This window comes from Epinephelus fuscoguttatus, linkage group LG24, assembly GCF_011397635.1.
Source record: "Epinephelus fuscoguttatus linkage group LG24, E.fuscoguttatus.final_Chr_v1".
In the NCBI taxonomy this organism is placed as follows: Eukaryota; Metazoa; Chordata; class Actinopteri; order Perciformes; family Serranidae; genus Epinephelus; species Epinephelus fuscoguttatus.
In genome coordinates, this window is record NC_064775.1 from 1602840 (window position 1) to 1628934 (window position 26095).

Genomic DNA, 26095 nt, shown 5'->3' on the forward strand with positions numbered 1-26095 from the left:
ATTGACTCAACCCAGTCAACCCCGCCATTTATGGACAACAAAGCTTGTTACCATAGAGTCTGGAGGAGCTATAAGTACCAGAGAAGTCTTAACATTAACAGATAGCAGATTTTCCCTGCAGATCCTCAACGTCAGCAGCAGGAATTTACGATCATGGTAAGCGTCTGCAGCCTCACACCTTTCAAACTCTGTCTTCTGTCCTGCCTGAGTAAATAAAAGACGTGTTGCAGCTCATTCTGCAACAGCAGATTTTATCCTGGCAATTCAAGACCTTCCTACCTTGATTACTCTTTGTTGTGCTCCTGCAGCGTGAATGCCTTTCAATCCATGTCGGCCAGGCCGGCGTCCAAATGGGCAATGCGTGCTGGGAGCTGTACTGCCTGGAGCATGGCATCCAGCCGGATGGTCAGATGCCCAGCGACAAGACCATCGGAGGAGGAGACGACTCCTTCAACACCTTCTTCAGTGAGACTGGAGCTGGCAAACATGTTCCCAGAGCCGTGTTCGTGGACCTGGAGCCGACAGTCATCGGTGAGGTTGTTATTTCCCAAAGCAAACTTGGATGGTAGGATGTTCTAGGAACTTTGACTAATATTCTTACTCTATTCTGATTTCAGATGAGGTCCGCACAGGAACCTATCGCCAGCTCTTCCATCCCGAGCAGCTGATCACTGGAAAGGAAGATGCAGCAAACAACTACGCCCGCGGTCACTACACCATCGGCAAAGAGCTCATCGACTTGGTTCTTGACAGGATTCGGAAACTGGTGAGTGAGCCTGCAGTTACTTCATATTCCAGTTAGCCCTTTTTAGGTCCCACACCTTCTCTTTCCGGGTTGGCAGTAGCTCAGTCCATAGAAACTAGTAGCTGGAGAGGTATCAGTTCCCCTCTAGACCTCCTCTAGACTTTCCAAATGTCATTGGACTGAATGGATCAAGTCATGGTAGTGGAGTGGGGGTTGTGACACTCAAAAAAGTGTATCGACTGATTTAAGTCTCAGGGAAAAAGTCTTTTTGGGCCCAATGGCATCACATGACAGGTTCAGAAGTTGTAATCCCACTATTTGGCACTTTCTGAGGGCCTGGTTTATGATTCTGCCCCTTCCGATATGTAGGCAACATGGTGACCATTAACGGTAAGACTGAGGTTATCTAACGTTCCACGCTCTACTTCTTGACCGTTAAAGACTGTTTATGTTCCTGCAGGCCGACCAGTGCACGGGGCTCCAGGGTTTCCTCATCTTCCATTCCTTTGGAGGAGGAACCGGCTCTGGCTTCACCTCTCTGCTGATGGAGCGTCTCTCTGTCGACTACGGCAAGAAGTCCAAGCTGGAGTTTGCGGTTTACCCCGCCCCCCAGGTGTCCACCGCTGTGGTGGAGCCGTACAACTCCATCCTGACCACCCACACCACCCTGGAGCACTCCGACTGCGCCTTCATGGTGGACAATGAGGCCATCTACGACATCTGCCGCAGGAACCTGGACATCGAGCGCCCCACCTACACCAACCTCAACAGGCTGATCGGACAGATCGTCTCCTCCATCACCGCCTCCCTGCGCTTCGACGGCGCCTTGAATGTTGACCTGACGGAGTTCCAGACCAACCTGGTGCCCTACCCTCGTATCCACTTCCCTCTGGCCACCTACGCCCCAGTGATCTCCGCAGAGAAGGCCTATCATGAGCAGCTGTCAGTAGCTGAGATCACCAATGCCTGCTTCGAGCCAGCCAATCAGATGGTGAAATGCGACCCCCGCCACGGCAAGTACATGGCCTGCTGTCTGTTATTCCGTGGCGACGTGGTGCCCAAGGAGGTGAACTCCGCCATCGCCACCATCAAAACCAAACGCACCATCCAGTTTGTGGACTGGTGTCCCACAGGCTTCAAGGTGGGCATCAACTACCAGCCTCCCACTGTGGTTCCTGGAGGAGACCTGGCCAAGGTGCAGAGGGCCGTGTGCATGCTGAGCAACACCACCGCCATCGCCGAGGCCTGGGCGCGACTCGACCACAAGTTCGACCTGATGTACGCCAAGAGGGCCTTCGTCCACTGGTACGTCGGAGAGGGGATGGAGGAGGGAGAGTTCTCAGAGGCCAGAGAGGACATGGCCGCCCTGGAGAAGGATTACGAGGAGGTGGGCACCGACAGCATCGGGGACGAAGGAGAGGAAGAGGGGGAGGAATACTAAGAGCTTAACGCAAGGTGTTAACTGGGGGGCTTCCCCTTGTTTTGACGGCCCAAATTCTGAAGCCCCATTAATCCACAAAATATCCCAATGAATTAAAGCCAACCCGATCTCACTCTGAAGTCGTCAAAATCCAGCTCTTGGGCAGTGACTTGCAGCGTCAGATACTGACGAAAAAAGACATGTTTTGTTTGGCATGATGTATAATTTAACAGCGCTCGGCAGCACTGGGGAAAACATGACTGGACAAGAACGAAAGTGGCAAAAGTCGTAGGGTGGGTGGGATGGGTGGTGTATGGGTCCAAAAAATGCAGACTTTCACATCCCATAAGATTCTTAAGCCAAAACCTGTCAAGCCCTGTTCTTTTTTCCTAAACCTAACCACGTGTTTTTGCTGTTGAAGGACATTTTTTGGACTAATGGGGCTTTGGATTTTTGGGTCGCAGGAACATTGGCATGGAACTGTTAAATGTATTCCAGTTGTGACAAAATTACAACAATATTATGTTCTGATGTTACACTTCAAAACAAGGATACTACATATAAAATAAATCAAAACTGTTAAGCGTTAGTGTTTTTTATTTCTCTAAAAGCTGTTAGAAAAGGTCCCTAAATTCTGTCTTGTTACAGTGCGAGGCCGAGCAGGAGTGTTGCGGTCATCACCTCCTAGTAAGTTTCTCCCACTATCTGAGATCAAACAAAACCTGAGAAAAGAGTAACTAGGGAAACTAAACGGGAGCGTGTTCTGGCAGTCCTGACTTGGCAGTTGGAAGCAGTTTGTTGTTGCGTCTCTTGGGTTACCTTCAGGCGCAGAGCTGAAGCAGCCATTTGAGCTCAAACAATAGAGTACATTGATACACACAGTAGTTTTTGTCTCTAAGTAGGATTTCCGAACAAGAGTTTTTAGAAGAGTTTCTGTCTTGATAGGAAGGAAACAGCATCAAGATTGGACACCAAATGTTCCCAGTAAAGGTTCCAAAAAACCTTTTTATTAGGGACCCCTCTGGACCATCAGCCATGACAGACACTCCTTCAGCCTATCAGTGTAACAGAACACCGGGGAACATCTTCTCCGACCTCGTCACATGTCCACGTTTGGTCATGGACTTTCCACGTCCACATATGACGTCCAAGGTACCCTGGGTGTGTTGGTTGTTGACGTTCTGGGACGCCGTGTCAACTTCAGCCTGTTACATGTATTGTCTGTTTTCAAAATACACTTCTGTTTTCACAGGAAATGTACAGTTTGCGTACAGTCTCTTTCAAAATAAAAGCACTACATCGGTACAACATCTCAAATTGGCGTTTTTTTCCTTCAACAACACACATGCATGGTTGGGTTTAGGAAAGAAGGACAGGGTTTGACTTTACAGTCTTACAGGGAGAGATGGTGGTTGTTAAAACGTTACTTCATGTGGTTGTTAGAACGTTTTGAAAATGTTACGCTGAACAAAAACATTTGCATGACATTTTTAGAATGTTGTAGGAGGGTTACCGAAAAGGCTACTGTCAGGGCACCTCAGGGGAACGCACAAAATGTGACTTCCTGTGGTTGGAGGGTTTTCTAAAAGGCCAGCAGGGAACGTAAGGGGAACATTACAAAAATTAGCCCCAGACATGCTACTTGATGTGGTTACTACAATATTTTTTTTTTTACCATTGGCAACAAAAGAGATCTATACTGGAAATTATTCTCTCGTTAGCAGCGCTCTAAAGCACTTTGATCAACCAATACCCATTTAGTATTAGGAAAAGGACTGTCAGTATCAATACTATTCTCAATCTCTTGGAGGAAATTCTTCTTGGAAACAACCATGATCCTTTTTTAATCTCTATCTTCACTTTTTTATGTATCTATTTTATTTCCTCTCCATCTGATGTGATAAAACTCAGGTGAAGTACTTATCAGAACTCACATCACTGTCCTGTAACAAGCTGCAGAATAAACACAGATCTCACATGTCTCCTGCCTTTGAGAGAAGTGTGCTCTAATGCTTGTCCCCAGGCACTCTGCTACCTTTGCATTGCAAATGAATCTCAACCAAAGTGGTGATGCAACGGTGATCTGTAACAGAAGCCTATTCAGGTCACTCTGGGGACGTATCTGATTTCTTCCCTCTGCAAGATAAGAAAACAGAGACTCCAAATGAGCCGTGAGCAGGAGTTTTTAAGTTTTAAAACAAACAGTGCTCCATTAGAACACTGTCATTTTCCATGTGCACAAACTATTACACAAGTTAAATCTAACAGCAGGCAAAGTTCTTAAAATGTTGTGGGAGGGTTAAATAAAAGGCTACCAGCAGGGAACCACAGGGGAACGTAACAAAAATTACCCCCTAAAAAACGTGACTTCATGTGGTTATTAGAACGTTTTTGGAATGTTATGATAAAAGATGAACATTTGCACAATATTCTTAAAACGTTCTGGGAGGATTACCAAAAAAACGCTACCTGCAGGGAACATAAGGAGAACGTTACAAAAATTACCCCCAAAAATGTTACTTCATATGGTTATTAGAACATTTTGGTTACATTGAACAAAACCATTTGCACAACGTTCTCAGAACGTTGTGCAAATGGTTACCTAAAAGGCTACCAGCAGAGAACCGCAGGGGAACGTAACCAAAATTACTCCACAAAAAACGTCACTTAATGTGGTTATTAGAACATTTTCGGAATGTTGTAATAAAAAGTAAACATTTTCACAACATTCTTTGAATATTGTGAAAGGGTTATCTAAAAACGCTACCATCAGGGAACAAAAGGACGACATTACAAAAATGATCCCCATACCTCCTACCTTCCTAAAAGGCCACCAGCAGGGAACCTTTAGGGAATGTAACAAAAATGACCCCCAAAAAAAGGTGACTTCATGTGGTTACGAGAACATTAACATTATATTGCATAACATTCTTAGAACACTTTGGGAATATTATCTTGAACAAAAACATTTGCGTAACATTTTTAGAATGTTGTGGGAGGGTTACCTAAAAGGCTACAGAAATTACCTCTAAAAAATGCGACTTTATATGGTTATTAGAACGTTTATGATATGTTCCTTTTAACATAACCATTTGCTCAATGTTCTCAGAACGTTGTGGGAAGGTTTCCCAAAAGGCAGGGAACCTCAGGGGAACATAACAAAAATGTTATTTAATGTGGTTATTAGAATGTTTTGGCAATGTTATAGTAAAAACAAAACATTTGCACAACTTTCTTAGAACATTTTTGGAAGGTTACCTAAAAACGGGGTGTTTTTTTGTGGGAAGGTTACCTACAAGCCTACCAGCAGGGAACCTCTGGGGAACATTACAAAAACTACCCCAAACGATGTGACTTCATGTGGTTATTAGAACATTTTGAGAATGCTACGTTCAATAAAACCATTTGCACAATGTTCTCAGAATGTTGTGGGAATGTTACCCAAAAAACCTTATTTCATATGGTTACTGGAAAGTTTTGGGAATGTTCTGATAAAACTTAACATAAGCACAACATAATTAGAACATTGTGGAAGGGTTATCAGAAAGGTTTCCAGCAGGGAACATCAGGCAAACGTCACAAAAATTACCCCCAGAAATTGCTGGTGGTTAATAGAACATTTTGGGAATGTTACGTTTAACAAAACCATTTGCAGAACGTTCTTAGAATGTTGTGGGAGGGTTACCAAGATAGAAACCTGGAAGAAACGTTCCAGGAGGGTTATCAGAACGTTCTGTTTTAGCTGGGAAATAACTGTTACACCAAGTCTGAACACCCACCTGTTCACTGCTTAACAACAACTAACATGCCTTAAATCTAAAATGTGAAATCTGAGGAGAGGGCGGACAGTTATGGGTCATATTTCACCACCACTCTGGTCACTGTTGTAGGTTACTCATCTATGTAACAATAGTCATTGTTCCTTCGATCTGAGTGCGGGATCGTCGCAGTTGATTTTCTTTTTTGTGTTCTTCCTTCTCATCTTTCATCAGAGGAGATGGTGTTTGCTCGTCCAGCTCCTCCAGTTACCACAACATGCCAGGCTGTTGCCTAGCGATGCTGTGTTTATAAAGCGGCTCCACTGCACTTGTAACTCACACAACATCCCCAGCCACTCATCTCAGGTGAACGAGGGACTGCTGCGAGCAAAGAAAACATGGTGAGGACCTCTTTATTTTATGTTTAAGGGTTCCTGCAACCAATTGTGAGCATGCTGCTTTATGTTGAATGGTGGGATCACTGTTGTTTGGTTACAAGGTGTCAAAAGCTCCGTTTCCACGCAGCAGTACGGTTCACTTCAGTTCGCTTTCTTTTCTGTTTCCACTGTGAAAAGTTGCGGATGGTCCCAACAGAAGCGTTCCTTAGCGTCCCCATGTTTGGTCCCCCCTCTGTTGGGGTACCTAGCACACAGATCTGGTACTTAAAGGTGGAGCTGTGAACACTGCAGTCTGATTGGTCAGTAGAGGACGGTCACTCTGCTCAGGGCTGAGTTGTGTCTGGTTTTGAGGCTCATGTAACCACTGTTCATACTGTGGAGAGTTTCATTAGTAAACTGTAACTATAAAATGAAAGGATGTTTTGTTAAAACATGATGATGTCACAGTCAAGCTGACTTTTGACCTTTTGGATATAAAATGTCATCACTTCGTTCTTTTATCCTGGTAGACATTTGTGTGAAATTTTGTCATAATTAGCTTAAGATTTCCCAAGTTATCGCCAAAAACATGTTTTTTGAGGTCACAGTGACCTTAACTTTTGACTTTTGCCCACCAAATTCTAATCAGTTCATATCTGACATTTGTGCCAAATTTGAGGAAATTCCTCTTAAGGCCTTCTTGAGATCTTGACTTTTGAACACCAAATTCTAATCAGGTCATCCTTGCGTTAAAGTTGATGTTTGTGCCAAATTTGAAGAAATTATTCAGATATTGTATTCATAAGATTATTCAACAGATGCAAGGTCACAGTGACCTTGGCTCTGACCACCAAACTCTTATCAGTTTATCTTTGACTCCAAGTGAAAGTTTGTGCCAAATTTGAAAAAAATTCCCCCAAAGCATTCTTGAGATACCACATTCACGAGAATGAGACTTCTGTAAGGTCAAAATGACCTTGAGCTTGAACACCAAATTCTAATCAGTTCATCTTTGAGTCCAAGTGAACGTTTGTGCCAGATTTGGAAAAATTCCCTCAAGGTGTTCCAGAGATAAAGTATTCACGAGAATGCAATTTATGTCAGGTCAAAGTAACCTTAACCTTTGAACCAAAATCTGATGAGTTCCTCCTTGAGTCCAAAAAACGTTTGTGCCAAATTTGAAAAAATTCCCCCAAAGCATTCTTGAGATACCACATTCACGAGAATGAGACTTCTGTAAGGTCAAAATGACCTTGACCTTGAACACCAAATTCTAATCAGTTCATGTTTGAGTCCAAGTGAACGTTTGTGCCAGATTTGGAAAAATTCCCTCAAGGTGTTCTAGAGATAAAGTGTTCATGAGAATGCGATTTATGTCAGGTCAAAGTGACCTTAACCTTTGACCACCAAAATCCGGTGAGTTCCTCCTTGAATCCAAAAAACGTTTGTGCCAAGTTTGAAAAAAAAAAAAAATCCCTCAAGATGTTTTTTATATATGATATTCATGTCTCAACTGGTTACTGTACAAGCGGTGAATATGTTCCAAATATAGTGTACACTTAAAACGGACACTGATTTTTATAAGTGGCTAAAATATGCTTTGGTGTGGCTCCTGTCCTCAGCAGTACATTGCTTAGCTTCCATGCTGGTAGATTGGGTTTATTAGACCTGTTGTCAGGGTTATCTGGTCTATAGCTGGTTATTGGTTGCTTTAATTTTAAGGGTGCTAGGTAAATATGTTCTTTAAAAAATGTATTTGAGAAGTTCTTGACATGTGGACTACTTGTTCCAACAGCGTGAATGTATCTCTGTCCACGTTGGCCAAGCTGGAGCTCAGATAGGCAATGCATGCTGGGAGCTCTACTGCCTGGAGCATGGCATCCAGCCCGACGGTCAGATGCCCAGCGACAAGACCATCGGTGGAGGAGACGACTCCTTCAACACCTTCTTCAGTGAGACCGGAGCTGGCAAACATGTTCCCAGAGCCGTCTTTGTGGACCTGGAGCCAACAGTCATCGGTGAGGTCATAGGAGACTTTTTGGAAAGAATTGGAATGGGTCTTTCAACAATGAATAAGATTTGTGAATGTTTGATTTTATTGTCAGCATTTTCCAATTTCAGATGAGGTCCGCACAGGAACCTACCGCCAGCTCTTCCATCCTGAGCAGCTGATCACTGGAAAGGAAGATGCAGCCAACAACTACGCCCGTGGTCACTACACCATCGGCAAGGAGATTATCGACCTGGTTCTCGACAGGATTCGAAAACTGGTGAGTATTTGACTAAGTCCTTCCTAAGTCCTGCCCCTTACCCCCTCTTCCCTTTCTGGGGTGGCAGTAGCTCAGTCCATAGGTACTCGGGTGGGGAACCGGAGGGTCGCTGGTTCAAGTTCATGTCCAGACTAAGTATGGAGTGTAGACTGGTAGCTGGAGAATTGCTGGTTTGCCTCCTGGGCACTGCCAAGTCGCTCTTGAGCAAGATACTGAACCCCCAACTGCTCGAGCACCTGTCCAAAGCAGGCTGCAGGGATGATGTGCTGTCATAGGCCAACCTGGAAGTTAGCGTCACCCTGGTTGCCTCGACAAAAAGCCAATGGGATTTAAGTTAGTGCTCCACTAACTTAAATATGGGTAGAAAGATTTAAGGTTGCGGCTCCTCTCAACTTTCCAAATGCTTTTGGACTGAACGGATCAAGTCCTGGTAGTGGAGCAAATCATTTTGTGGGGGTTGTGATGTTAAAAAAAAGTGTAAGTCTAAGGGAAAAAAGTCTTTTTGGGCCCATGGCATCACATGACAGGTTCAGTAGTTTTTAATCCCACTGTTTGGCACCTCCTGGGGGCTTGGTTTGTGATTCTGCCTCTTTCACTATGTAGGCAACATGGTGACCATTAAGGGTAAGATTGAGGGTATCTAACGTTCCATGCTTTAATTCTTGACCGTTGAAGACTGATTGTGTTCCTGCAGGCCGACCAGTGCACGGGGCTCCAGGGTTTCCTCATCTTCCATTCCTTTGGAGGAGGAACCGGCTCTGGCTTCACCTCTCTGCTGATGGAGCGTCTCTCTGTCGACTACGGCAAGAAGTCCAAGCTGGAGTTTGCCATCTACCCAGCTCCACAAGTGTCCACAGCTGTGGTGGAGCCGTACAACTCCATCCTGACCACGCACACCACCCTGGAGCACTCCGATTGCGCCTTCATGGTGGACAATGAGGCCATCTACGACATCTGCCGCAGGAACCTGGACATCGAGCGCCCCACCTACACCAACCTCAACAGGCTGATCGGACAGATCGTCTCCTCCATCACCGCCTCCCTGCGCTTCGACGGCGCCTTGAATGTGGACTTGACGGAGTTCCAGACCAACCTGGTGCCCTACCCTCGTATCCACTTCCCTCTGGCCACCTACGCCCCAGTGATCTCCGCAGAGAAGGCCTATCATGAGCAGCTGTCAGTAGCTGAGATCACCAACGCCTGCTTCGAGCCAGCCAATCAGATGGTGAAATGCGACCCCCGCCACGGCAAGTACATGGCCTGCTGTCTGTTATTCCGTGGCGACGTGGTGCCCAAAGACGTGAACTCTGCCATCGCCACCATCAAAACCAAACGCACCATCCAGTTTGTGGACTGGTGTCCCACAGGCTTCAAGGTGGGCATCAACTACCAGCCTCCCACTGTGGTTCCTGGAGGAGACCTGGCCAAGGTGCAGAGGGCCGTGTGCATGCTGAGCAACACCACCGCCATCGCCGAGGCCTGGGCGCGACTCGACCACAAGTTCGACCTGATGTACGCCAAGAGGGCCTTCGTCCACTGGTACGTCGGAGAGGGGATGGAGGAGGGAGAGTTCTCAGAGGCCAGAGAGGACATGGCCGCCCTGGAGAAGGATTACGAGGAGGTGGGCACCGACAGCATCGGGGACGAAGGAGAGGAAGAGGGGGAGGAATACTAAGTTAAAAATGATCAAACAAAACCAACAATGCTTCAGGTTATTTTTAGGTGTCGGTATGCTTTGAACAATCATTTTCTAATGCCATTCAGTTAGTGAAAAAGTACATCTTCTGAACTTTTAAAGGTTATCTAACATATAGAAATCACAAATGTTGGCATTGTATGTTTCTGCAGACCACAGATACGTTACATTTACACCATCATCATTTGGCGGATATGTTTAAACTTAACATTTCAAAAACACTGGTTAAGATGTGGTTACGTTAAGACACGAAATCCTACATAGTTATGGTTAGGAACAGATTATATTTTGGCTTAAGAAAAACAGTTTTGATGTCACAATACCCACAGGAAACACAGCGATGTCTTGGTAAAAAACCACCGTTTGTTGAGGCCCTAAAAATGTAACGTATTCTTGATTTGCAGAAACGTGCAATGCCAAATTTTCTCCTGGCAACTTTGCCGCAGTAACTGTGACATTTAGCTACAAATTCATGGCTGGGTGCTAAAATTCCTCTGAATCTGCTTCTTTCTAACAACAGATCTCTGATTTACCTTCGTATGGCCACTGTAGAACAAAACAAGTGCCTCATCTATTGAATAGTATGGAAAAAAACCTACTCTTTACAAATTCCTCACCTCCAGGGGAAGGAAGTAAGAACTACAGAGTTTTGTTGAGGATGTTTATTGTTCACGTAAGACTTGTCACCTGTTTAAGAGACAGTTTCACCAGGCCCTGAATGATCTGCAAAGTTCATGTATCTATAGAGCGATTACGAGGAATTGAGTGTCAAGATGTTGTCCTTCCTTTGTGTCGTTTTCTTTAAACAATAAACTGAGACATGTTTCCCTTGGTGTTCTTCGTTGTCAGTGTCTAACACAACACAGCCCTGGATCACACGCTGCATTAAACCGCCTTGATAAGCCTAATTCCTCCACACAGCATGTGCATCGCCTTACATAACACAAATACCTCAGGATTTAAACAGGATTCTTTAGAGGAGCTCAGATTCGGCGTCAGAGTCCATATTCTCTGCAGCTTTTCATTATTTCATGTGGAAGTCAAACATTATGGATGACAAAAGCATTACTATTCTTCTTTATTCATAGCTTTTGGCACAAACATGTCAGTCATATACTTAATTCAACAATGAATGAATGTACAAGTTAAAATGAAAGCCTGTACTTCCTTATCTCAGTCATGCTGCCTTCAGGTGCAACTCCTACATTCTCACTTCAAGTAAAGAGATCTCAAATAACACTGAATTTTAGTGCCTTTCAGGGTGAAATTACAATATATATATATATATATATATATATATATATATATATATATATATATATATCTGCAGACCAACTGATGATTCTGTGGTGTTATTTAGAATTGTTTTTAAAAGACAATTTTTCGGACAAAGTTTTCGAGTCTTAATTTGTCGTATGTTGTTGCGTGTTTGCGTCAAGTCTCAGAAGATTCTGTTTTCAGGAGTTAGATAGAGGTCTGACATATGTAGAATAATTTCCTCTAGTTGAACAACAATCAATACAATACAGATGTCTCAAATGTGAAAATTATGTTTATATAGAGGCACAAATTGGGACTAAGAACCTCCAATAAAATATATATCTCGTTCGTTTTGATATAAACATCAAATACAGAAAACATATGAGAATGCCAGGGGACAGTACACACCGAGGAAATTATTTTTTATTGTAAATACATTTAAGGATGTGGGCAAATTTATTGCCTTTAAGGCTCTGTTGAGCTCTTTTGAGCTCTTTTGAGGAGAAAATAGTTTTTATGTATTGCTTGGTTTTATTTTCAAATATAACAAACGAGGGTTTTGGGGTTACTAAATTTGGATTTATGACATTTTGTTGAAAAAGAAAAAAGATTTGGTTAGTAATGTAATATTATTTTATTTTAATACAACATTACATTATCAATATTACTACTACTACTACTACTACTACTAATAATAATAATAACATTATTTATTTATTTTTACTGTGCAATAATTATTGCAATAATTCTTTCAATTTCTACATTATTTATCTCTGATTCTATGAATGATTACTTAGCCTGTTTTTTTGTTTGTTTGCAAAAAAAATCCAAACACTTTTATCTTTTTTAATACTGTTATTCAATTTATATAAACATATTTATATCTTTATAATTAAGTTACTGTTTTTTTAGATGTGCCCTGTATTCTAAGACGTGTTTTTTTAACACTGTTATTTCATTGATATAAATATATTTACAGAATTAAGCTATTTTTCTTACATACGCTGTTATTTAATTTATATGAATATATTTATTGTTATATAATTAAGTTATCTTTTTTTATTTGATGTGCTTTGTATGTTAAGACGTGTTTTAAAACACTGTTATTTAATTTATATAAATATATTTATAGAATTAACTTCTATTTCTTGCTTGATATTTTTTTTGTATGTTATTTGATTTATATAAATATATTTTTATCTTTATAATTAAATTACCTTTTTATTTGATGTGCCCTGTATGTTAAGACATGTTTTTTAACACTGATATTTCATTAATATAAATATATTTATAGAATTAAGTTATCTTTCTTATTTGATTCTTTTGTATGCTGTTATTTAATTTATATAAATATATTTATTGTTACATAATTAAGTTATCTTTCTTATTTGATGTGCTCTGTATGTTAAGCCATGTTTATTTTGTACACTGTCATTTAATTGATATAAATATTATTATATAGTGAAGTTATCTTTTTTCTGGATATTAAGATGTGTCCTGTTTTTGTATGCTGTTATTTAATTTCTATAAATATATTTATATAGTTAATTTAGCTTTGTGCCCTGTATGTTAAGACATTTTATTATTATTATTATTATTATTATTTTGTGGTGATGTATTTTATGTCTTGTTTGTGATTGAAAAATCTTCAATTAAACAATTGGTTTTATTCTAGGTGCATTTATGGAGACGTGTTTTTTCTAACAGCTTGCATAAACCTGCGGAACCGGCCTCAACCACTAAATTCTCTGAAAGTCACAGGAGGAACTTTCTACTTTTAAAAGCTTAATGGCTCAGTAACAGTCCACATATATCAAATATATCAAGATTATATTCTTTAGAATCCAATAAAACATAAACTATTCACATTTCCTCCAGGCGACGCCGCTGAGGTTTAGGCCACGGAATATTTCGAGCCGCACATGAACGCAGCCTAACGTTCGCTCCCGCCAGGAGGAGATTCAAACTGACGCTTTGGCCCCGCCCCCTCGGAAGCGTATATATAGCAGCAGCGCCGCGTCCGCTCGTCAGTTCTGCCTTCAGCAACCGATTCTTCACCGTCGGCGAGAAGGAGCAAAAAACAGTCAGAAAAATGGTGAGTAACGACACGAATACATTTAAATAAACATACTCGGGTTTTAAAACGCTAGCGTGACGCGGAGTGTCGCTTTCTTTAGAGGTAAACAACAAGTTAACCGCTGTTTTTATTTAAAACAAAACAAAAAACTTTTTTTCGTGTGGTTAAACATTTTAAATTCACTGGTTGTTTCGCTGTAACCGCGGAAACGCAGCCGCGACATTAAAAATGCAGCTTTTAAATTAACGTAAATGTGATTGTTCACGGTGATAATCCCGCGTGCGTGCGCTCTTATGTGACGTGGATTGAGGCCAAACTCCTGGCGCAGTTTCAGCTGCAGTGATCGAGGTGTTGCCTCCAAATGTGTCCGCTTTGATTACAGTTGTTAATAAATCATTAAAACATAAAGTAGAAACCGGTGTGGCCATGTGACTCATTGTCGTGTTGCTCTGAGTGCACGCGCCGAGGCGGAAACCCCATAGCGGCGTTTTTTACATCCTCGAAGGCGCCATCGATAACGCCCTGTCCGTGAATGCAACACAAAGGTAGGCCTCTGCAGCAGCGTGGGGGGGGGGCGGGGGGATGGGGGGCCGCTTCCGGCCTCTATGGATTTTTTTTGTGCGCGCCCCCCCCCCCTCTGTCTCTCTGCTGGGTGGTGATTGTCTCGATGCACCGGTCTGACGCTGCCGGGTCTCAGTCAGGGAGGGGTCCGCCACAGTCTGCAGCCAGCCGCCATGTGACTCATCAGTCTGCACAAAGTGTCACCTGAAGGCACGGACTGTGGAGGGATCCCGCCTAAATACCGGGTCATAAGTTCACTACAAAGCACTGGGTACACGCTGATGTCAGGATACAATATTACAATGAGTTTAAACATTTTGCAGCGACGCACATTGTGATTTATTCCCTTAATTCAGCTGCAAATGTTACATCATTAGGGACTGTTCACTGTTTATGGGGCATGTCGAATAGAGTCTGAAACTGAAAATAAAAGTCTGACTCTCGGACACGTTAAATGGGACCAGTGCTTCTATCAGAAAAGGATTAAAAGATTGTATTTTATACTTATTAATTATACCGTCGACTTTATAAGATAATATATGAAATTAGCTACATTGGGCATCGTTTTCAGTATAAGACACAGAAATAAGAAAACATGTCAGAATAGTTGTGTAAGGGACTGTTCTGTATGTGTCAGGGCAGAGGGGTGGCTGGGCGAGTTTATTTATACGTATTTTTTCCCAAATGTTTTTCCTCGAGTAATGCAGGAAAATACTTCCCGATCCTCCATCTTAAATTAATTTTTTTTTTTAACTTACTCTTTTGATCTACGGAAGTTAAAAGTTGAAGATAAAATTCTGGTGTTGAAGAGAGAATTTTATATTTTCGTCCGATTTTTGAAATAAGACGCAGAATAAAGTGATTTTTGATTAAACATACTCGGGTTTTAAAACACTAGCGTGAGGCGGAGTGACGCTTTGGTTTGAAGTGAATCACAAGTTAACTATATAAATTTTTTATTTTTTTTTTTTAATGTATGGCAAAACTTTGATGGCTGTAAGAGTGGAAACTTGGCTGCGACATTCAAAATAGTTTTTAAATTAACGTAAATGTGAATGTTCACGGTGATGATCCCGCATGTCAGAATAATTTTTAGGGACTGTTCTTTATGTGTCACGGCAGGGGCGTGTCTGGGCAACTTCATTTATACATATAAACTTTATATGCCAATTTTGAAATAAGACGCAGAATAAAGTGCTTTCTGATGGAATGGGTCTGTTTTAAGTTTACGATGATTTTTAGCTTAATTTTATTTATGAATTTATTTTGTATTTGTATAATCAAATATATATTCTTTAAAAATTTGTGTTTAAATAAACACAAAATAGGCCCATTTAAATTTGAACGCCCCTTAAGTCCCTCTCAAGTGCTTAAAATATTATTTGGCACGCCTCCCACCTTTTTGCTCCTCCCTCTCCCCCCTCATAAATAATGAACGGTCCCTTAGTGTAAGTGATCTCCATAGATAACCAAATGCTGTTAAATGGAAATCAGTTTCCACAGTGTGACTTGTTGTGTGACCTCTTAGAGCGACAAAATAAAAATTATTTGAGAGTAAGCAGTTGTTTTATTCAGGAGTAAAAATTACTTCAAAGTTTATTAATGAATTAGTGGTGTCGTCAGTTCAGACGTGTGTACTCACTGATATTGATGAGTCATTTCAGGCAGTGTGGGAGCATTTCTCTTAAATCTGTGTTAATCCCTGTGCTTACCTGTCGCCAAAATGTAGATTAACCTAACTCGCCTGTGTCTGCACGGGACCACGTACAAATAAATGTCTTAAATTTAGTTTAAATTCACCTTTTTAAAAAGCATTAAATGTAAGTGTGTGATACCTGCAGACGCTCTGGTGCTGTGTCTTCTAATAAAACTAAAACCAGGCCACATGGTGGCGTGTGATCTGGGTCACTGAGCTCTGCAGACGAGCTCCAAAGGATATTTTATTCACACATGATGGATAAGTTACTAACTGTTCTTTGTCTCTTCTCTCCGCAGCGTGAGTGTATTTCTATGCATGTCGGCCAGGCCGGAGCCCAGATGGGCAATGCATGCTGGGAGCTGTACTGCCTGGAGCATGGCATCCAGCCGGACGGGCAGATGCCCAGCGACAAGACCATCGGAGGAGGAGACGACTCCTTCAACACCTTCTTCAGTGAGACTGGAGCTGGCAAACATGTTCCCAGAGCCGTGTTCGTGGACCTGGAGCCGACAGTCATCGGTGAGAGAAACAGATTTTAATATCCACAGAACAAACTACTGTAGTTCATTAGTTTTATTCAAGCTGTGGTGCTTGTTGCTCCTCAGATGAGGTCCGCACAGGAACCTACCGCCAGCTCTTCCACCCCGAGCAGCTGATCACCGGCAAGGAGGACGCAGCCAACAACTACGCCCGCGGTCACTACACAGTCGGCAAGGAGATCATCGACCTGGTCCTGGACAGAACCCGCAAACTGGTGAGCTCTGACCCTCGACGCATTTTATGTTTAGAATCTTTGTTGATCCGTGACGCCATTTTGAACACGTGTTTGTGTTCCTGCAGGCCGACCAGTGCACGGGGCTCCAGGGTTTCCTCATCTTCCATTCCTTTGGAGGAGGAACCGGCTCTGGCTTCACCTCTCTGCTGATGGAGCGTCTCTCTGTCGACTACGGCAAGAAGTCCAAGCTGGAGTTTGCGGTTTACCCCGCCCCCCAGGTGTCCACCGCTGTGGTGGAGCCGTACAACTCCATCCTGACCACCCACACCACCCTGGAGCACTCCGACTGCGCCTTCATGGTGGACAATGAGGCCATCTACGACATCTGCCGCAGGAACCTGGACATCGAGCGCCCCACCTACACCAACCTCAACAGGCTGATCGGACAGATCGTCTCCTCCATCACCGCCTCCCTGCGCTTCGACGGCGCCTTGAATGTTGACCTGACGGAGTTCCAGACCAACCTGGTGCCCTACCCTCGTATCCACTTCCCTCTGGCCACCTACGCCCCAGTGATCTCCGCAGAGAAGGCCTATCATGAGCAGCTGTCCGTCGCTGACATCACCAACGCCTGCTTCGAGCCAGCCAATCAGATGGTGAAATGCGACCCCCGCCACGGCAAGTACATGGCCTGCTGCCTGCTGTACCGCGGCGACGTGGTGCCCAAAGACGTGAACTCCGCCATCGCCACCATCAAAACCAAACGCACCATCCAGTTTGTGGACTGGTGTCCCACAGGCTTCAAGGTGGGCATCAACTACCAGCCTCCCACTGTGGTTCCTGGAGGAGACCTGGCCAAGGTGCAGAGGGCCGTGTGCATGCTGAGCAACACCACCGCCATCGCCGAGGCCTGGGCGCGACTCGACCACAAGTTCGACCTGATGTACGCCAAGAGGGCCTTCGTCCACTGGTACGTCGGAGAGGGGATGGAGGAGGGAGAGTTCTCAGAGGCCAGAGAGGACATGGCCGCCCTGGAGAAGGATTACGAGGAGGTGGGCACCGACAGCATCGGGGAGGAGGACGAAGGCGAGGAGTATTAGGTCATCTGTCGCTTCCTGTGTCGTCCGATTGAGAATCATTTTAAAACAAGCAAACCAATAAAGAAGCTTAAACTTATTGATTTGTCCTGTGGTTGATTCAAGCAGCAGCAGAGTTCATGAATGATTTGGGTCCTCAGAGTGAAACTCACATCCTGACATGTCTTAAACCGCCAAGTATGAACACCTGTGACCTGAGAATTGTCGATCAGTTATCCTCCAAACATGCAGTCAGTTAAATGGTAACTTGGGTGAATCAAACATAGACGAGGTTAGATACACTCTCAAAATCAAATTTAAAACCAGCAATGACTCAGATTATTTCATGTAGTCTGATCTGAATTCAAAATGGCCGCCTGGTCTGTGCGTTAGCATCTCGTCAGTGTGAGCAGACTCAGCCCCCTGTATGTGTGTGTTTGGGATTAACAGTCTTAATCTGCTGCGAGGAGCCGGCTGATCGTTTCTGAGGTGATAGTGAGTTAATCCTGCACCAGGCTAATTCCTGGAGCGACAGCAGCTCAGGCGGTGACGTTTCTGGGGGTGAATCCACTGAGAGAGCAGAGTGTTGTGCCTCTGGGTTAGGACGATTCACACAGAATGAGACGGCACAAAGATCAGTTATCTGTCCGTGTGGGGAGAACTATGGCAAGCCATTTCAGTCAATTTTAAATAAATGAGGCAAATACATTATAATATATAAACAAGTCAATATAGTGCAATAAATATTGCTGTAAAAAAAAAAGATTTTGAAAAATAAAAATTGATTTGAACAAATGAGGCAATGAATGTGTAAATATTTGTCTGTGGAATTAATATTGAAATAAATATTCTTTGATAAATGCATAAATTGGCTGTAAATTTAACCCTGGAATAAATCTATGAGGCAATAAATATATAAATAAGTCTATATATACTTATAAAAATTAGTCTGTGTAGATCAAAAATTAAATATGGATAAAAATAAACTGAAATAAATATATCTTAATATAGAAATTAAAATGCTTAAGTATAGTTTAATAAATATATTAATAAATATGGCTGTGAAATCAATATTGAAATAAAGAGGCAATAAAATTATTTAAAAAGTAAATATTATATAGGCATATAGTCTAAAAATTAGATGAATATGACTACAAACAAACCCTGAAAGAAAATAATGAGGCAATAAATATAAATAAATAAAAATAGTCAGTGGAGTGCAACAAACCAATAAAAGCTATTGCTAAAAAAAAATAAACCCTGAAATAAATATAAAAAGAAATATAAACGTAGATATAACAGTGAGTCAGTATAGAGCAGTAAATAAATAAAACACATTTCTATTGAACAAAAGGACGACTTTTATTAATTTCAGGGGACTTTTTAGATTATAATTTATTATTTATATTGTTTTATTTATTTATATATTTATTGCCTCATTTATGTATTTCAGGATTTATTTCATGGCCGTATTTATTTTATATTGACTTAAATGATCTTCCACAGTCGCATCACCACTTAAGATCCACTTCTCCCAGTGGTGGAGTTTATAAATATAAATATAAATATAAATAAAGAATAAAACCAGAAGCTGACGTGACATGTTGGATGTCAAAGGACAGAAAGTCACAGAAGTCACGAGCGATTGCAGCACTTGAACACGAAAAGATTTATTTAGGTCTCACAGATACAAAATAGCTTTTCTTGATATCAGCGTTTCTTTTTTTTATTTCTTTTTCTGACTTGCATGAGGTAAACAACGATACATCCAGTGATCTGATGGCACACACAGAGAGGAGGACGCCATGTTGGTATGTTGTGTGTGAGGAGAGGAGGGGGAGCTACAGACCGAGCAGGCAAACATCCACAACTCATCTTCATCATCATCAGGGGTCATCATCTTCTTCACATCTGCTCTGATCAGTGAAGCTTCTTGGAGCCTTGTGGTGCTTTCAAATACACTTTTTAAAATAATTCAGCAGCACGAGCTCAACAAACTTCACCACGTGAAATAAAAATAAAGTTTTTGCTTCAGTTTAAATCAGAGCTTCAGATCTGATGTTTAAAGACGCTTCAGAGGATGCGTTCAGGGCAACAGTTTAATATATGAATTAAAATAAACCCTCTGCAGTCTCTCTGTTCATCTGCAACTCCACTGAATATCTTTTATTTATAGTGGCGTAACTTTATTTGTATGTCCTGTAGTCACAAAGTTTAAAGTTCACAAATTAGTTTGGATGTTACGGAGGTAGATTAGTGTCAATATTATTCGTGCAAACACAACAACAATCCATGTGGAGATGTGTAATCTGCAAATGTAAAACAATATTTGTAAATTGACAAAATATTTAAGGAAATATAAAACCAGCCTGCAAATACACAAATTCTGCAAAAAAAAAAAAAAAAAAATCTGCCATTACCAAAAAAAAAGAGATGATAATATTGGAGAAAAGAAGAATATTTTTCAAATATATATTAGATCTGCAAATACACAAATTCTGCTTAAATAAAATAAAATAAAACAGAAAAATACGTAAAACGTGGAATTGTGTAATTTGCAAATTTGAAACTGATCTGCAAAAAGTTTGGGGAAAAAATAGAATAAAATAAAAATGAAATAAAATAAAAAATCTGTTCATACATTACCAAAAAAACAATAACTATTGGAGAAAAAAAAAGTTGCAAATATGAAAGAGCCGCAAAAAATAAAATAATAATAATGAAAAAAAATCTGCAAATTGCACAACATAAAAATCTGTGAATACACTGTGAAAAAAAGATAAAACAATATTTAAAAAAGAAAAAATAGTTTGCAAATTAAAAACCAATCTGCAAATACACAAATTCATCAGTTAAAATTTCTTTAAAAAAATCTGTGACTACATTAAAGTAATGACCAAACAAATGAAATTTTCTAAAAAAATTTTTTTTAATAAAATTCAGAAATATCTTTCTAATGTTTTGAACATTCCGACAGATATTTGTGAATCTTAATTCTACGCTTGCAGATTTGCATTTTACTGACACTCAGATTTTTGTTTGTTTGTTTGTGTATTTGCATCTCCTCACACAAACAACACTGGCACAGATCGACCTCCATATTTGTGTATTTGCAGCTCGGTTTCATGTCTGTAAAATATTTTTGTGACTTTACAAATCTTTTTTTTATTTACAGATACATATTAACACACGGACTATCAGTATTGACAAAATCAGCCTCCATATAAATTGCAAACCTTTCTGGTTTAATTCTAAATCAGATGAGCTGTGAATGCAACACTTTGTACCGTCTGAACGTCCCTGAACGCATCACACCTGTGGCACAAACACTTAAACATCAGACCCAGCCTGACCTTACAGTCGTCTGTTGTTTTTTAATTCTGTGACGTCTTTTATGTTTTAAGGACTCAGCCGAGAAGCACAGCGTCATTCTTCATCATCATCATCATCATCAAAGAGAGAGAAAAAAGGCAAAAGGTAAGACAGGCGTGAGGAGGGAGGGGGAAGTCCGTCAGACAGGAGGCCGCTCCGGGTCGTACTGGTTTCACTGGGGCAGAGCTTTGAGGATGGCGTTGACCTCCTCGGCGACGGCGGTCAGGGCGAACTCAAACTGGTCCTGGAACAGAAACACGTGTGTTTGTCATGACGTCACTAACTGCTGTTTCTTATTCCCTCAGGGACGTTTCATGACCTTCACGCTCAGAGGGACTGACCTTGGTGCGGACCATCCCGGGCCTCTGGTCTCGGACGTGCTCCAGCGTCGCAGCGATGTCAATCTCTTTCACACCTGCAGGAGAACAGGTAACACACACACACACACACACACACACAGTCACTGCACCTGTGACATCCACAGCATCCATCCCTGCGTTTCCTGCCGGGATAGTGGCGCAAAAAACATTTTTTTACCAAGATGTCACTGCATTTCATGTCAGGAAAGTGGGGCGCAAAAAGTGGTGTTTTTTTTTACTGATCCAACATTTCTTGCCGGGATGGTGGTGCAAAAAGTGGTTGCCTTGTAACCATGACGTCACGTAATTTCCTGCCAGGATAATGGCGCAAAAAGCGGTTGTTTTTTACTGAGACATCACTACGTTTCTTGCCACGCTAGTGGTGCAAAATTCAGTTGTTGTTTTTTACCAAGACATTGCTGCACTTTCTGCCTGGATAGTGGCACAAAAAAGCAGTTGTTTTTTTACCAAGATGTCGCTGCATTTGGCGCAAAACCAGCTGTTTTTACCAAGACATTGCTACGTTTTCTACCGGGACAGTGGCCCGATAAATGTTTCTTCCGACCAAGATAATGGCGCAAAAAAGCGGTTGTTTTTTACTGAGACATCACTACGTTTCTTGCCAGGCTAGTGGTGCAAAATTCAGTTGTTGTTTTTTACCAAGACATTGCTGCACTTTCTGCCTGGATAGTGGCGCAAAAAGCTGTTGATTTTAGTGGTTGTTTTTATGCCTCTGGCCGCAGCTGTCACCGGTGCAGAGGCTTAAAAACCTGGAAAATTGGGGTCCAGGTTAAAAAATATTGGAGTTCCCCTTTAACGCAGCGCTGTGGGGCGTCTTTAACACTTAATCCAGATCCAGATTCTGCAGACCAACATGTGACCCCTCACTGATGGTTCGTGTCTGTGTCAATAACAGCAGCTGCATTTAAACTTAGAAACACACACACACACACACACACACACACACACACACTCACACACAGGTGAGCCTCACCTTTAGCCATACGGTTGAGAACCATGTCGATGAGGATGTAAGTCCCAGTCCGGCCCGTCCCGTCACTATGGAAACACAGATGAACTTGAGTGAAAGGATTCAACAGCTGCTGCTGCTCTCTGTGCACTGCCACAGTGTTGCTGCCACCAGGTGGATCCATGCGGTACTACAACATGTTGGTCTAAACCAAAGGTCTGCAAGAGTTTGTGTATTTGATTGTACCTGCAGTGCACGATGATGGGGCAGGACCGTCCTCTGTAGCACTTATTCACCTTCCTGAAGACAAAACAGACCAGAAGCAACAATATTAAACATATTATCTGCAGTGTGGATGTCAGAGACAGATTGATAGAGTATTGATAGATTGATAGATGAGGGGGGGTGAGGAGGGGGTAAAGGAGGGGTATCGGCGATGGACCTCCTGCTGCAGCCACATCAGTCCATGATCATTTTTGTGACTATGCAACTGGACCCAGACCACTAGCTGCAAACCACAAGAATGACACAGACAGATATGTTCAAAATTAAATCAAGGGCCCCGCTGACCTCCATCGCACAGGGAGGAGAGGAGGAGGAGAGAGAAGAGGAGGAGGAGGAGTCACAGTATTGTTTCTTCATCGTGTTACAGCTCAGCAAATTTAAAAAATGTTCTCAACACCAGTGACAACATAATGATTTCCTCCTCTGGCCCTAGTTTAAAAAATATAATAATATTTTTTTTAAATTTCCAATTTATTATTATTTTTATTATTATTATTATTATGAACAACCAAACAAAACAAAACAAAACAAACGCTTCATTTTTCTCGCCCTCTGTCTGATGCTGACATTTAAAAATGTTTTTCAGACATTTTATCAACATTTCTTTGCCCCGTAAACTTCACTTATATTTATTGAACATTTTATTAATATTTTTCAGGCGCTTGATTAACAGTTTTCTCAAAAACTCTAATTTTAAGTTTTAGGACATTTTCTTAAAATAATTTTTTGAGACATATTTCAACATTTTTCGAACACTTTATTCACATTTTTTGAAGATTTCATCAACATTTTTTTGGACATTTTATCAAAAAAAGTTTGGACACCTAATTTATATTTTTCAGACACTTTATATATTTTTTAAAAATTTAATAAATATTTTTTTGACATTTTATCAACATTTCTTTGAAAGTTTTATTAATATTTTTCAGACACTTTTTTCAAAAACTTTAATTATATGTTTTCAGACATTTTCTTAATTTTTTTGGGGAGGAGGGGGCATTTATCAACATTTTTCTGACACTTTATATATATTTTTGAAATCTTTATTAATATTTTTTGGACAATTATTAATATAATTATCCAATATAATAATTATTGATATTTTTCAGATATTTTTTAAATATTTTTCAGGCACTTTATTAACTTTTTTCAAAAACTTTAATTATATGTTTTCAGACATTTTCTTAATTTTTTTTTTTTTGGGGGGGGGGGGGGGGACTTTTATCAACATTTTTTGGACATTTTATCAAAAAAAAGTTTGGACACCTAATTTATATTTTTCAGACACTTTACATATATTTCTGAAAACTTAATTAATATTTTTTGTTCATTTTATCAACTTTTTCTCTGACATTTTATTCATAGTTTTTGGATGAATTGTCAACATTTTTTTCGGACACTTTAACAACTTTTTTTTTCTTATTGTATTGTATAATATTTCTCAGACATTTTATAAATATTTTTAAGTCTAACATGAGGGGCCTCACGATCATGTGTGTGACTATGAGCTCAGACAATCTAAGCTTCCCTGTTCAAACCAAAACTTCCTGGGGACAAGTTAATACACAGATACAGTTTATGTTATGGATTATATTGATGCTGAATTAACAAGAACACTGTCGACATGTGACGCCTTTAATCTGGTGTTTCTGGAGTTATGGAAAAGTTAAAATATCATATGTCTTAAAGGGAGTTTGGTTTCATATTTTCCACCAGGAGCAGGATGGGAAATCGTCTCAAAGGGACTCTGGATGTCGTGTTGAAAAATCTCCAGTCCTCTAAAGTCCTCTGGTGTGTGTCTTTGTGTGTGTTCACTCAGGTAGCAGCGGTACCTGCGGAAGTCCAGCAGGGGGCGCGTGGAGGTGGGGATGCCCTGAGCCGGCCAGCTGAGGAAGTGGAACTGAGTGAGCGTCCTGGTCTCCTGCGTCTGCACGTTCTTCAGGTAGAAGCTTCGCACCAGGAAGTCGTTGCACCAGATGTGCTCTGAGACCAGGTTCACCTGGTGAGCACAACACAGCTGGATCAGACACGTGCTCCCTCTCTGGGCCTCACACACTCACACACACACACACACACACTGTGCCCTCACCTCATAGATGTGGTAGAGGGACGAGCCTTCGTCAGGCCAGTAGCGGTCACACTGTTTCTCTCCATCCTCCACCAGAGCGCTCATCATCACGATCACAGTGCAGCCGTTCTCCCAAACCATCTGACAACACACACACACACACACACACACACACACACACACACACACACACACACAAGTTCAGCTAAGTATCTTTGGAACTTTGCAGAGTAGAAGTAGAAATACTCGAGTAAAAACACTGTAAAATTCTCTAAATTTAAATGAAAGCAGTTGCAACGTGTTCTGTTTCTACTCGGTATGAATCACTGACATGTTTCTGCCGTCACAATTCATAATTTATCTAGAAAATAAAATGTAAAAACAAAGATTTATGAAAGCGTCAAATAGAGCTTGTTCATAAAAAATGTCCCACGTGAGGGCCCCCCTTCAGAGGTCCAGGCTTTATGTGACATTTTATAATTATTTTATCCGGACACTTTATTGATATTTATTTTCGGATATTTTATTAATATTTTGTCGAATGTTTTATTAACATTTTTTTTCTAACATTTTATCCACAGATTTTTCATACATTATATTAATATTTATTTTATCAACATTTTTTCATACATTATATTAACATTTTTTTCTCACATTTTATTAATATTTTTTTCGTGAATTTAATCGACATTTTGTCAAAATTTTTCGGACATTATATTAACAAATTTAAGACAATTTATTAATATTTTTTGAACGTTTTATTGACATTTTTTTCTCACATTTTATCCACATTTTTTCATACATTACATTAACATTTTTTCGCACATTTTATCAATATTTTTTCAGACATTTTGATAATATTTTTTGGACATTACCAACATTTTTTTCAGGCACTTTATTAACATTTTTTCCCCCCCAAAAAAGTCATTAATAGCTTTCACACATTTCATAAACATTAATTTATGCGGAGCCCCCGGTGTCCTCAAATCCTAGAAGCACCCCTGACTTCTTTCGCCCATGGTACCCTATTAAAACTTCGCTCGGGTCGGCGAACTGACCGGAAGACGCGTCTGCTCGCTATAGTGGAGCAGCTTCCTGAGGAGGACAGACAGTTTGGGGACAGGAGAGACACTGGAGCAGGACGGGGGGAGCAGGAGTCTGCATGAGGTCAGTCACAGGCTCAGCGGAACAGGTTCAGTCCGCCGGAAATACAAAGATTTATAACATGAATCTGCATTATTCGGTATTTTACCGCTTTAAATGCCGGGTCTGTTTGTTTTGGGGAAGAAGAGACCTTTGTGAATATTTCGGCTTTAGGTGAAAACCTTCTGAACGTCTGGATCTCATGTTATTAGAGAAATAATGTGGCTACACATAAGCCTGTGTG

The 26095-nt window shown here is 41.1% G+C and overlaps 4 protein-coding genes across 4 annotated transcripts; 3 read left to right on the forward strand and 1 right to left on the reverse strand.

Annotated features, from left to right (window-relative positions):
- LOC125884838 (tubulin alpha-1A chain-like) lies at nt 1-3497 on the forward strand. The gene is made up of 4 exons (XM_049570088.1): nt 1-156; nt 309-531; nt 618-766; nt 1206-3497. Exons 1-4 carry the CDS (start codon nt 154-156, stop codon nt 2184-2186), a joined length of 1356 nt encoding a protein of 451 aa, XP_049426045.1. The 5' UTR covers nt 1-153; the 3' UTR covers nt 2187-3497.
- A 2673-nt stretch (nt 3498-6170) lies between these two features.
- On the forward strand, nt 6171-11091 carry LOC125884839 (tubulin alpha-1A chain-like). Its single transcript, XM_049570089.1, has 4 exons — nt 6171-6324; nt 8096-8318; nt 8422-8570; nt 9265-11091. The coding sequence occupies exons 1-4, from the start codon at nt 6322-6324 to the stop codon at nt 10243-10245; spliced, it is 1356 nt and encodes a 451-aa protein (XP_049426046.1). The 5' UTR covers nt 6171-6321; the 3' UTR covers nt 10246-11091.
- A 2404-nt stretch (nt 11092-13495) lies between these two features.
- LOC125884840 (tubulin alpha chain-like) lies at nt 13496-17754 on the forward strand. Its single transcript, XM_049570091.1, has 4 exons — nt 13496-13621; nt 16160-16382; nt 16469-16617; nt 16704-17754. Exons 1-4 carry the CDS (start codon nt 13619-13621, stop codon nt 17676-17678), a joined length of 1350 nt encoding a protein of 449 aa, XP_049426048.1. The 5' UTR covers nt 13496-13618; the 3' UTR covers nt 17679-17754.
- A 1554-nt stretch (nt 17755-19308) lies between these two features.
- On the reverse strand, nt 19309-24849 carry LOC125884858 (receptor-type tyrosine-protein phosphatase-like N). Its single transcript, XM_049570119.1, has 6 exons — nt 24730-24849; nt 24473-24639; nt 22602-22655; nt 22380-22444; nt 21368-21441; nt 19309-21270 (listed from the first exon to the last, which is right to left on the reverse strand). The coding sequence occupies exons 1-6, from the start codon at nt 24847-24849 to the stop codon at nt 21199-21201; spliced, it is 552 nt and encodes a 183-aa protein (XP_049426076.1). The 3' UTR covers nt 19309-21198.
- Nucleotides 24850-26095: the final 1246 nt, after the last annotated feature.